Below are 13,676 nucleotides of genomic sequence, written 5' to 3' on the forward strand. Positions count from 1 at the left end.
TTTAGGAATGATACAAATATTTATACTGGGACTCTCAACTCTAATTCTGAACAAAGGCAGGTTAGAGTGGGCCTCAAAAACACCTAACAAGGACAGATAAGTGATTTTTAAGCAGAATAACTGCTGCTTAAAAATTTACTTCTGAATACAGCACTACAATCCTGAATCAAAACAAAATTTGCAGTGTAAATACAACCCATCTTCCTCCAAAAAAAAAGGCACAACTCGCAAAGTCTGCTGATAAGCATATGCTCATCATCTGTTTTGAAATGAAATGCATTATTTACACTCATACTGTTGGAAGCTATTGCAATGTATCTTATATTTGAGCCCATAAAAATCTGAATCACTAAGTGGACCAGAAAAGACTCGATTTGAAAACATTTGTTATTTTGCATCATGTAATGCAACATAACTTCCTACAACTCAAATCTTGTTTCTTGGGTGAATTAAAGGTCATTTTACCTCAGACACTGAGCTAAAAACTCTCGCTAAAGATATATTAAATCATCTCTCAAACAATGGTTTCTCTGAAGTATTAAGAAAAATGGGCGGAGAGGTCTACAGTGTTTGGAAGAGTACTTTAAAAAAAACAATGTTTCCCTCAGCAATATAACTGCAGTGGCTACCGATGGTGCCCAACTATGGTTGGCCATTACAGAGAATTTACCACCCTTCTCAAAGAAAAGGTTCCGGAAGTATGCACTGGTCATTGGGTATAACACCATCTTGCTGCAAAGAACATAGACACCACTTTGGAGCAAAAAAACTAAATGGTAAGCTGCATGATGCTCTAAAAGTGTGTATCAGATCAATTAATAAAATCAAAGCGCATCCACTTAATTCAAGTCTGTCTGTTTGCCATCACATTTATGTGAAAAAAAATGATGAAAGTTCAACCAATTACTTTTGCATAACGAAGTAAGGTGGCTGTCAAGAGGTGATAGTTTGCAAACACGTCAGTTTGCATGACTCAACTGTGGAGCTTCTTAAGAGCATAGATCCATCACTGCTGATGAGTTTAAAAAGTGTAAAACCCATGTTCTATTTGGCAGACCTGTATTCAAAATTTAAAAGTACAGAACCGACTTCAAGGTAAACCATCTTACCATCATTCAAACCTGCACAATTCTATTAGAGTTCTAAGTCAAGATAGGCCTATATAGATCTTCATTGGTATGCAGAGATTTTCAGTATTTCTCAAACTTAAAACAATTGGAAGGAGGAGGTAAACAGGAAATATTGTTCAAGCTTTAGGCCTAAATAGATGTCAGATGAACTAATGAGACACATGGCAGAGAAGAAAAATGCATGGGATACATATAAATTAACACGTGACACAGAAGCCTATGATAGATATAAGCTGTTCTGTAACCAAGTCACAAAGGAGGTTAGGCAGGCAAAGGCAGATTATGAGAAATCTTTGGCAAAGGATGCAAAGAAAAACAGCAAAAAGTTCTTTACTTATGTAAACTCTAGAAGGAAGGGGATGAATCAGATTGATCCACTTGATATCGATGGTTCAACTGTTGATGATCTTGCTCAGGTAGCTAACAAACTAAATGAATATTTTGCATCGACATTCACACATGAGGAGTTATTCAGCGAGGGGAATGCCAGAGGTGTACTCAACTCTGGCAGTAAGCTAGATAATCTTGTAATAACTGAGAGTAAAGTGGAGGAGAAATTGTTGAAGATAAACACAAGAAAGGCACCTGGGGTCGATGGGATCTATCCAGTTATATTAAAGGAGGCAGCAAAGGAAGTAAGCAAACCCTTAACAATAATTATGAGAGCTTCCTTGGACTCAGGGGATGTGCAAATGTGACCCCAATTCACAAAGGAGGATCAAAGGCTGACACAAGTAATTATAGACCTGTGAGTTTAACTTCTGTTCCAGGAAAATTAATGGAGGCACTGGTTAAAGAAGCACTGCAGGATCATCTAGACTAGACTTCAGTTATAGCTCGGACACAGCATGGTTTTGTTAAGGGGAAGTCTTGCCTGACCAATTTGATTGGATATTATGATGCGGTCACAAAAGAACTGGATGCAGGGAATAACTTTGATATTATATACTTGGAGCTTAGAAAGGCTTTTGATACTGTTGCACATGGAAGACTGCTGCACAAATTGGAGCAGTCTAGCATTGGAGGCAAATTGCTGCTATGGAGAAAGGGGTGGTTGAGGGGGAGAAGACAGAGAGTGGTAATCAATGGACACTGCTCATCGTGGACTAATGTTATTAGTGGTGTCCCTCAGGGTTCAGTGTTGGGTCCATTATTGTTTTCTGTATTTATAAATAATATTGATGATGGTATATCAAGCTTAATGTCCAAGTTTTCAGACGATACAAAGGTTTGAAGGGTTGTTAAGGACACTACTGATGCTATGCTGCTGCTGCTGCAACAGTATCTGGAAAGGTTGAGCAGATGGGCTGAGAGGTGGCAAATGAAGTTTAACATTGACATTTCAGGAGGTCGATGCTGAAATAGTAGCAGTAGTAGTAGCATGTGATGCAAGAAAGCAAGTGTATAAGCTTATGCAGCATCAGCCAAAAAAAAAAAATTTCCAAAACAATTCCTTCGATGTCCAGTTTCTCCTTAAATTTATTTAACCTATCAACTTCCACAATGACAGATGGAAGTTTGTTCCAGCAATTAACCACCAGCTGGCTAAAGGCAAATTTTCGCACATCTATTCTATATCTGTCCTTCTTAAAATTTCAATTTATGCCCCCTTAGGTTCGTAATCTGAACAAGCGAAAGAATCCCATCAGAATTGAGTGTGCTCAACCCATTCAAGGCCTTATACACCTCAATCAGATCACCTCGCAGGTTGATTCCCCTCACCAATCTTGTTGCCCTTCTCTGTACACATTCAAGCAAATCTACATCCTTCCTAAAATGAGGCCTCCAGACCTGTATGCAGTACTGAAGGCGTGGCCTGACCATTGCCTTATACAGAGGGACAATCACCTCTTCCCTGCTAGTAAAATTCCTATATATCATTGACAAAACCTCATGACCTGCACTGGCAGCCTGTCTGCATTGCTCAGAAAACTTCATATCTGACTGCACAATTACTCCAAGGTCTTTTTCATTTTCTACCACCTTAAGTGTAGTACCACACAGTTGATACGTTTCTCTGGGGTTACTTCTACCTACATGCAGTACTTTGCATTTGTCAAGGTTAAACTTCAGTTGCCACTTCTCAGCCCATCTGCCCAAATTTTCTAGATCCTGTTGCAGTAGCACACTGCCATTACTGTCATTAACAACCCTGCCAACCTTTGTATCATATGCAAACTTCGACACTAAGCCCGATATACCTTCACCAATATTATCGATAAATATAGAAAACGACAGTGGACCCAACACCGAACCCTGTGGGACTCCACTAATAACATTAGTCCACGAAGAGCAGCACCCATTCATTAACACCCCCTGTCTTCTCCCACTCAACCATCCTTTTATCCATTGTAGAAACTTACCCTTAATACCATTCTGCTCCAATTTGTACAGTAGTCTTCCATGCGCGACAGTGTCAAAAGCTTTCCTGAAATACAAGTATATGATATCAAAATTATTTTTTGCATCCAGTTACTTTGTAACCACATCATAATATTCTATCAGATTTGTCAGACAAGACTTTCCCTTAACAAACCCATGCTGTGTCTGAATTATTGCTGCAGTCTTGTCTAGGTGATCCTGCAATGCATCCTTAACCAGTGACTCCATTATTTTACACAGAACAGAAGTTAAACTAACTGTTCCGTAATTACTCGTATCACCCTTCGATCCCCCTTTGTGAATTGGAGATACATTTGCACATCTCCATCCGTGGGGACCTCCGCTAAGTCCAAGGATGCTCTCATAATTATGCCTGAGGGTGAAGGCAGACAAGACTGGCCAAAGAGAGCAGAAAAAGATAGCATGGGGCAGTTACAGAGCGATGAAAAGTACTGAGGCCTACAACAGGTAAAAGTTGATCTGTAATAGTACCATGAATAAGGTTAGGGAGGCCAAGATTGAATATGAGAGAGCACTGGCTAATAGAGCAAAGAATGGTGAAAAGGAAATTTCATGTACGTGACCATAACAAAGAAGAAGGCTAAGCAGATTGGACGCTTGTGTAATTGGTGTGGGAAAGTCCTAGATAACCCAGATGCTATTGGGATGAACTGGATATGTACTTCATATCCGTCTTTACTGATGAAAAACTCTTCATACTAAAAAGCAGCTGTGTGAGACACTGAGCCATATAAATTTAGTGATTTCGAAACTACAGATGATGAAAAGGCAAGTAAGGCTGCCGAAAATGATGGCATATACAAGCAGTTCCAGCTTTATGAGTTTTCGGTTTACGATTTCCTGGTTTTAAGAGGTTTTTTCTTTTTTTTTTTTCAAATATCAACAAAATCAAAAATATGAACATTAATTGTAAAAAATGAATGTTAAACATTCATAAATCCCGCATTTCAAACCTTAGCTATACAATACAGTGCACCCCACTTTACGATACAGATCTGTTCCAGCGCCTCCGTAGCCAGGTGGGAAGAAGCAGCAGTGCGTAACATGCTTCTTGATTAGATCGCGGTTCGAGACCGTCACCACAACTAAAACACAATGTGTTATTGGGTTTACATTACTTTATGATACGATGGAATGGATTAGTTGTTGTTGTTTTTGGTTTTTAGGAGCATCAGCAACTAAGGCCATATTGCTCTGGGATATGCGGTGGTCATTCCCTGCGGAAAGGTCAGGGAATGACCACCGCATATCCTGGAGTAATACGGCCTTAGTTGCTAATGCTCCTAAAAACCAACAACAACAACTAACCCGTTCCATTGTATCATAAAGTAATGATACGATGTAAAATCGTAAAATAAAGTAATGTAAACCCAATAACACATTGTGTTTTAGTTATTCGATCCAAGACCTTGGAAGTTGAAATTTTTACTATATAACTAAGCTATTTATCTTTCTAAAAGTCATTTTTATAATGGAAATTGCACTACACTTTCATCATTATCATATGTTCCGTTATAAGAATCAATTTTGAATGCCTTTGTGATATTTTTCGAAAGCACATTTCTGGAGATCACAACCATAAAACAATAAAAACAATTTGCACTTTCCCCTTTATTGGGCCTTTCTGTTAGTGAAATCAATTATAAATGGGTAGTAAACTCGATCTTACTGCATTTGCAATAATACCAATAGCTGGAATTGCATGGGTTTTTAAGTTATTATGGTGAAATGTGTTCCTCCTTCACTGCAATCTTCAATCATATAAAAAAACATTTTTTTTAAAGCTTTGTAAACTTGTTACTCCATGCAAAGTTAGTTGCAATCTCACTTGCGCGTATTGTGTTAGTTAGTTGCAATTTGTGCGTATCATTAAAAATGCTTATGCATGCTATCATAAAATTTATAAAGAAAAGAGAAGAGATTACCTTGGAAACAAATGCCTCTTGAAGCATTTCTGAAGAAGACAACTCCTCGTGCAACAAACCAACAATGAGTGATCAATGAGTATGCATTTAGTCGATGATGAAGAATAAACATTCTTTAACATTTGTAAGTCATAAATAATTTCATTAAATTATAATTTTCATGATTTTACAGGCTATGTTTTCATTTCTTTGGATAAATCAATCATTGTTTAAACATAAACTAATTAGCTAACTATTTTCATTGTTGAGAACGTAACCCTTATGTCTATGGGAAATAAATTCCCACTACGAGTTTTCACTTTCCGAGCACGCGCTAGAAACAAATTAATTCGTAAAGTTGGGAACTACCTGTACCCAGTAATTTTGAGAGAGGCCGCCAAGGAGTGAACCAAACTATTGAGATTAATTATGAAGGGATCTTTGGACTCAGGAGATATTCCTTTGGATTAGAGCAGCGCCAACATATCGCCAATACATAAAGGCAGTTCCAAGAGTGAGGTCAGTAACTATAGACTGGTTAGTCGGACTTCAGTGACAGGATAATCTTAGAAGCAATAATTAAGAGTGCAATTTGAGGACATTTAGATAGATATGAAATGCTGAAGAATACACAACATGGTTTTGTTAAGGGAAATTCATGTTTAGCTAACTTAGTAAGCTGTTTTGACACACTTACTTATCAGTAAGTAAGTGTGGATGCGGGGAACAATTTCTACATAGTTTATTTGGATTTAGCAAAGCATCTGACTAGGTCCCTCGTGAGACGTTACTGTATAGGCTTGAACATGTTAGGATAACTGGTAAGATTCTAAGATGGATTGCTGGGTGGCTGCAGGGCAGAAGGCAGTGGGTTGTGATTAATGGATATTTGTCACATTAGTGTAATGTCAGGAGTGGGGTCCCTCAAGAATCAGTTCTTGGACCGCTGTTGTTTCTCATTTTCATAAATGACATAGACAAAGGGATAGAAATCGGGATGTCAAATTTTGCAAATGATATTAAGATTGGTAGATTCGTTAATGATTGGTGCCAAGCAGCGTTCTTTCAGGATGACTTGAACAGACTTCAGAGATGGTCAGGGAAGTAGCAGCTATGTTTTAATGCAGCTAAATGCAACATCTTATACACTTGGAGAATAGCAACCTCAAATATATATTATCACACTTGGCAGGGTTGAATTAAAAACAGGAGAGGAAGAAAGGGATCTGGGAGTTATGATATGGACAGATATGAAGTTTTCTGAACAGTGTAAACAGGCAGTCAAGAAAGCCTATGGTGTCCTATTGACGATTTATCGAATGTTATCCTGTAGAGATGGAGATCATAATCCCACTTGCGATTTGATTCCCCCTATATAAGGCAATTGTTACACCAGATTTGAAGTATTGTTCAAATATGGAGAGACCTCATCTGAAAAAAGATGTTGACCTTCTTGAAAGGGTCCAAAGACAAGTAACTTGCATGGTGAGATCAGAAAAAGGGCAACTATACGAGGAAAGACTCAGACTATGTGAGCTACAGAGCTTGGCAGGAGGCACATTAGGGGTGACCTGATTTAGGTTTATAAGGCTCTGAGAGGGATTAATAAAACAAAACAAAGGCAGAATTTTCACTGTTATAAAGAATTCTAGGGACAATAAATTAAAATTACAGGGGAAGAGGTCCAGACACTAGACTGTAGGAAGTTTTCTTTTAGCCAGTGAGTTGTTGATTGCTGGAAAAAGTTCCTTCGCAGGTAGCTGAGGCTGACAGTTTGAATAAATTCAAAGGTCAACTGATAGTCACCTATATGAGGACAGAAGCACATAATTTGTATTTGCTTATCTACTTGTTTTTGTTTTTTTTGACAGGGCAGTAAAAGCCTGTGGCTTCCTTGCACTATATGGCAAATACCATTACTCTCTTTATTTTAAGAGTAATACAGGAGGAGAGTAATAAGTATTATATAGCTGTAATTAAACTAAATGATGACTAAGTTTAAATAACATAAGCCTATAGAGGTTTATTAATTGTTCTATAAAGTTATAATATTAGTAATTAATTTATAAGAGATAACTATATTTACTTTTCATTTCTATTAATCACAGAAAAAAATCATTTAATTTAAAAAAGAAAATTGGACACACCTGAAATGTAACGTGCTGCATGCATTAACTGACTTGTTTCTTTTTTTACAAGGGAGATACACTTCAAGGTTTTTTTTTTTTTTTCATTTGTCTGTCTCTTTCTTTTGCTAAATTTCTATACTAAGGGTGGGGGGAAACAAGGAAAACAAGAGGCAATGCACATTTACAAAAATTCGATTTATCACTAGTGCTTACCTGTCAGATGTATTTGTTCTAATCCAAAACATAACGAGGCTGCTTTTGAATCATTCATATCTTGTTCTTGTTCTAGTCAGAATACACATGAATTAAACTCTTTATTTAAAAAAAAAAACAAAAAAAAACCACATTTTCCAGAAGTAATTAGTATAAATAAAACTTGTAGTTTAACAAAGTACGGTATATGATAAGTAATTATTTAAAAATTTGTACACAGTCTCCTAATTTCTTAATTTTAATGAAACAAACTGTAAATTATTCTGTCAGGTTAATTCAGCAGAGAGCAAAAATAACAGCCTATTATGAGATTGAGCTAACTAACCAGAGTTCAGCAATGCCATCTGTTAAACAATAAAGCAAATAAGGCCATGAGGCTTCAGTATCTTATATCTATAACAGCACATATTCTTCAGCTGGTTAGCCTGTTTGTTTGGAAAAAAAAAAAAAATAATAATAATAAAACAAAATAAAACCCCTAAATTTCCAGGCGCAATCCTCACCCAAGACTGGCCAATTTGGTTGCAACAAGAAAAATACTAATAAAAGAACTTTCTGCCAAGACAGGATCTGAACACAAGGCATGACTGCTATCCTCTCACATGATGTATAACGGTGTTTTTCAAATTGTGGGCCGCGACCCATTAGTTGATCCTGAAATCAATTTAATGGGTTGCGACCAGAATTCCAAACATTATATATACACACATATGTGTATATTGGGTTGCAAGTAAAATGTATTCCCTACTGTAGGTCGTGGTCAAAAAAAGTTTGAAAATCAGTGATGTATAAGGATAGTAGTCATAACCACTACACTAACTACAAGGACCAGAATGCAGTAATAGTGTAGGAGGTAAAATGGTATTCATATAGAACACTAGTCAGTAATACAATAAATAAATAAAAAAAATAAAAAAACTGGGGGAGGGAGGAGATGGGAAAAAGTCAGCAGTTAATGAGAGCCGGTTCTTTGAGACAAAAATCGTCACAACAGCCAATCTCAAATTCTTGAAAACACTAAAAAGAGGAATTTAACAGATATAACAAACCCCCAAAATTCTGTTTTCCCCATCCCCTTCTCTATGCAGCAGCCTGTGTAGGGATTATCTTGGCTAGTAATTTTAGAGGAATATTATTTCCAACCAACACCCTGCTTCAGTCCTGTCCCGTTTTCAAGTGATATTAGTCCGCTGGGGTGAAAATTACCATAGTGAAATTACTAATTGTTTCTATAATTTCTATTCAATCTACAAAATTTAAACTCTCAATATACATAAACAGGAGCATTTTCATTGAGGTCCCAACTTTAAAATTCAGAAAATCTATTAATTAACACATAAACAGCAAAACTGTATGTTCAAGTAAGCATTTTCAGCCATTGACCTTGATTATAGAATGCGTCACTGAAGTTGTTTGAATTTCCTGTATGTGTGCACCGCCACTGGATAAATAGAATTATAAGTTTCATGGAGCAGTGAGTTACACAGAAGGACCCATCACTCACAAGCGTGACAGGAAAAAAAAAAAAAAAAAAAAATTGCACGCAACTGTTGTTGGCATAATAAACATAACCGAAAGAATTACAACGATTTGTTTTTGGAAAACGAAAAGATCATACTTCCTTTCTTTGTGTTATTTTTATGTGTACAGTATCTACTAACACAAAATCAAGGAAATTCATCTATTGGAAGCCATACTGGAAACAGAAAAAAACAGGTGTAAAACTGATAACACTGCAATGCGCATTTAATAAAAGAAAATTTCGCTTAATTGTAATTGTTTTTAGGGAACTATATCAGTACAGCAAGTCTTCTGGATGTATATTTTTTTCTTCAAATAAAATTTGCAGAAAATATTACTATTAATAGTTGTGTTATAAATTTCAAAAATTGGTGTCAAAGGGAACTTTGCATGAACATTCATAAAATCAAACAGTGATGTTATTGTTTGTTATTTGGTTTTTAGGAGCATTAGCAACTAAGGCCATATTGCTCCAGGAACATGCGGCGGTCGTTCCCTGACCTTTCCGCATCATCCGTATCTGGTGGGGACAGGCTCGAACCCCGGTCTAATCAAGAAGCGTGTGCTACGCACTGCTGCTCCTTCCCACCTGGCTACGGAGGCACCAAACAGTGATGTCAACCAGGATTTTTCTGTCAGACATTCACAAAAAAGGTGCCAATTGTCTAATGCTAATCTACCTTTTATTTTTGGTTTTAAATAAGAAGTGCCTGAATATTGTATGTCTATATTACAAAAAACATTATATTAAACATGTAAACAATAACAACAAACTATTTTATAAATGATTATTTTATTAATATATTTATTACATTTTTTTTATTCGTTATATAAATATGATACATTATATAAAATATAATGCAGTACTTATACAATTACAAAAATAAACATGTGAAACAAAATAAACTGCAAAAATAATATATAAACAATGAATGATAGATATACAGGTGACCCCCACTTAACACTGATAATTCGTTCCGTAAAAACAGAGCGCTAAGTGAATCTGCGCTCAGAGAGCGCCGCATTCCCATAGGATATTTCCTAATCAATAAGAAACGGTAGTGAAAAGATGCACAAATATTGGTCAAAATATTTAATATTCAAATATGCGTACATATAAAATATTCTGGATTACATATGTATATAATTATGTGGTAACTACTTAAGTATCAAAATTAAACTTAAAATTCCAATTAAAATCATGAATTTAATTGATTTAATTTAATTGATGAATTTAATCATGAAAAATATATCGATTTTCGGTTGTACTTTGGCCCTCTACCTGGTAAACTAAAAGGGGTATTAATTTTAAATCCCCCGCACCATTACCACCAACAATAAAGTCAACCGATTCTTCGCCACTTTGAAACCTGGCATGTTTTCTTCTTCTTTCAATATGAAACTTCTTTTAGGCATTTGTTTCCAAAAAAAGTCCTGCTTCATCTATGTTAAAAACTTGTTGAGAAGTATAACACATAATACCCCTGTTCAATAATTTTAACAAGTTCTTTTTTGAAAGTTTCGGTTCCTTGATTTGCACTTGCAGCTTCTCCCTGTATTTTAAATTTATTCAACCAGCCCTTACTAGCTTTAAATGGTTCCACATTTTTTTTTTTTAGGTGAGCTTTCTTCAGATCATCATATAGGCTAATCTCTCTCTCTCTCTTTTTTTTATAATATTTAACTTAACTGAATTCTGCATTGGATATTATCTTCAATAAAATTAGTTAAAGTCTCTCCATTTCAGTCCTAATAGCTGGCCTAGCCCTAGTTGCTTGCTGTGGAACAGCTGTCTTTCCCGCTGCTAAAATTAATTCTTTATTTTTTATAATTGTTCTTACAGTTAAACTGCCAGTCCTAAATTATGGGCGCCTCCATAGCCAGGTGGGTAAGAGCAACAGTGCATAGCACACGCTTCTTGATTAGACCAATGTTTGAGTCCGTGACTACCAAATATGGAGAGTTTACATAGAGTTTACATAAGTAAACTCTATGTAAACTTCTAGAGTCCTTCTAGAGTTTACATAAGTAAAGAACTCTGCTGTTTCTCTTTGCATCCTTTGCCAAAGATTTCTCGTTATCTGCCTTCGCCTGCCTAACCTCCTTTATAACTTGGTTAGAGATCAGCTTATATCTATCATAGGCTTCTGTGTCACATGTTAATTTATATTTGGAAAATTAAATGCACTAGGCATAATCCTTATGGGTTTTGATAATTAACTATATAATATCGGTGTAAATACACCATAGTTAACCCATAGATTTGAGCTACGATTGTAGCGTAGAAGGCATCGTTTTAATTGTATCTCATAATGTGGTTGCCTTCACAACAAGATAGCTACTATTGAATTACTTCAAATAAATAACGCTTCTCTAGTAGAGAAGACTACTGTTATTTATTTTCAGCGGTACCACCACCCAGACGATCGTTTCGAAGCTGTGCGGCTTCATCATCAGTGGGCGGGCAGGTACCCAGGTAATACAACAAGCCATCTCAGTTGTGAAGTTATATCCACATTATGAGAGATGCCAAAAGGGTGTGGTGGTAATGTATTTGGAAAATTAAATGCACTAGGCATAATCCTTATGGGTTTTGATAATTAACTATATAATATCGGTCTAATTACACCATAGCTAACCCATAGATTTGAGCTACGATTGTAGCGTAGCTCAAATCTATGGGTTAACTATGGTGTATTTACACCGATATTATATAGTTAATTTATATGTATCCCATGCATTTTTCTTCTCAGCCATATGTCTCATTAGTTCATCTGACATCTATTTAGGTCTAAACCTTGAATAATATTTCTTAGTTGGTATGTAAAGCCTAGTAGCTTCCAAGATAAGTTCTTTGAATGCTTCCCATTTTGAATTTGCTGTTGGTAACATCATCAGGTGTTCCCACTGTACAGAATTTAAATACTGTCTCAGACCATCGTAGTCGCCTTTATGAAAGCAAAAACCCTTCCCTTTACCCCTGATGGTAGTTACCTCTGAGTAAATCCCACTTCAGCACACTGTGATCACTGCCACCTAGTGGTTCCTTTATCTGCAGATTCTTAATGCATGAAGAATCACTGCTGATAATCAGATCAAGAGTATTACTCCCTCTAGTTGACTCCCGAACATGCTGATGTAGAAAACAATCATCCAATAAATCCACAAAAGCCTTGCTAGTGTGCGAGTGACCAACCCACAAATTTCAGTCAATATCTGGGAAATTAAAATCCCCCATTATAAGACTCTCTGATTTACTGGCCCACTATTTCCCTGTACACTTTCTTATTATACTCATCAGAGTCATTAAACCTATAGCACACTCCTACTCTCAATTTTGATCTCCCAATGTTTATGTCACACCAAACTGACTCGACACTGCACTGTTCAGCAATGTCGACTGGCTTCACTTCATTGGATTTTATGTGTTTCTTAACTAATAGCATAACCCCTCCTCCCTTCCTATCCTGTCTATCCTTTCTGTAGATGTTGTACTCCCCAAATTCCAGTTCTGCATTCCTTATATCTGTGTGACATCACGTTTCTGATATCCCAACAATATCCTCCTTTGATGCTTTGAGCAATACCTCAAATTCATCAAATTTATTTACCAAACTCCTAGCATTGGTGTACATGCAAGTATACATGCACCTGTTTCTATTCTTAGCTACCCTAACACAACCCGTATGTTTACTTGTACTGCAGGCACCTCTGTAGCCAGGTGAGCAGGAGCGGCAGTGCGTAGCACATGCTTCTTGATTAGACCGGGGTTCGAGCCCGTGACCACCAAATACGGAGGATGCGGACAGGTCAGGGAATGACCACCGCATATCCCCGGAGCAATATGGCCTTAGTTGCTAATGCTCCTAAAAACCAAATAACATAACATAACATAACTTGTACTGCAATGACTCCCAGCAGTCTCTGAAATATCCTGCATCTTGTTTTTCAGGCTTCTGCTCATTCCAATAGAAGCAGTGCAAGAATCACTTTCACCTCTGCCAGTGGCTACTGTTAATCTATTAATCCTTGTATCCCCCCAAGCTTGCAGTTTTCCGACCCTCCTAACACTGCCTCGATAGCATCAGCAAATATTCTTGCACCCTTTCTATTTAAGTGTATCCCATCCCTGTAGAAGTAGTCTCTCCTGTTAACAAGTACAGACCAGGTTGAAAAAAATCCCCTTGAGCCTTACACAATATTTCCAGGGCCGAATTGATTGACAAGGCTCTCATTATATACTCTCTCCTATTGTGTCTGGGCAGAATTGCAGACACTTTTAAATTCAACCCTAATTCACGGCTTTTTTCAACAGTGACCTGTACTTGTTAAGTAATTCTGCCGGTCTCCTACTCTTAATGTCATTAGTGCCAAAT

At 36.8% G+C, this 13,676-nt stretch overlaps 1 protein-coding gene across 1 annotated transcript in view; it reads right to left on the reverse strand.

The window, feature by feature from the left end:
• Positions 1-13,676, reverse strand: part of LOC150091179 (protein Loquacious-like) — a 333,917-nt gene that overhangs the window by 246,757 nt on the left and 73,484 nt on the right. Inside the window, exon 3 of the mRNA XM_090382502.1 lies at positions 7,780-7,851. Within this exon, the coding sequence (XP_090238628.1) occupies positions 7,780-7,851 (72 nt within the window). The remainder of the gene's footprint in view (positions 1-7,779; positions 7,852-13,676) is intronic.

The sequence above is a fragment of the Mastigoproctus giganteus genome, chromosome 1, assembly GCF_048544385.1.
Source record: "Mastigoproctus giganteus isolate SK-2022 chromosome 1, ASM4854438v1, whole genome shotgun sequence".
Classification (NCBI taxonomy): domain Eukaryota; kingdom Metazoa; phylum Arthropoda; class Arachnida; order Uropygi; family Thelyphonidae; genus Mastigoproctus; species Mastigoproctus giganteus.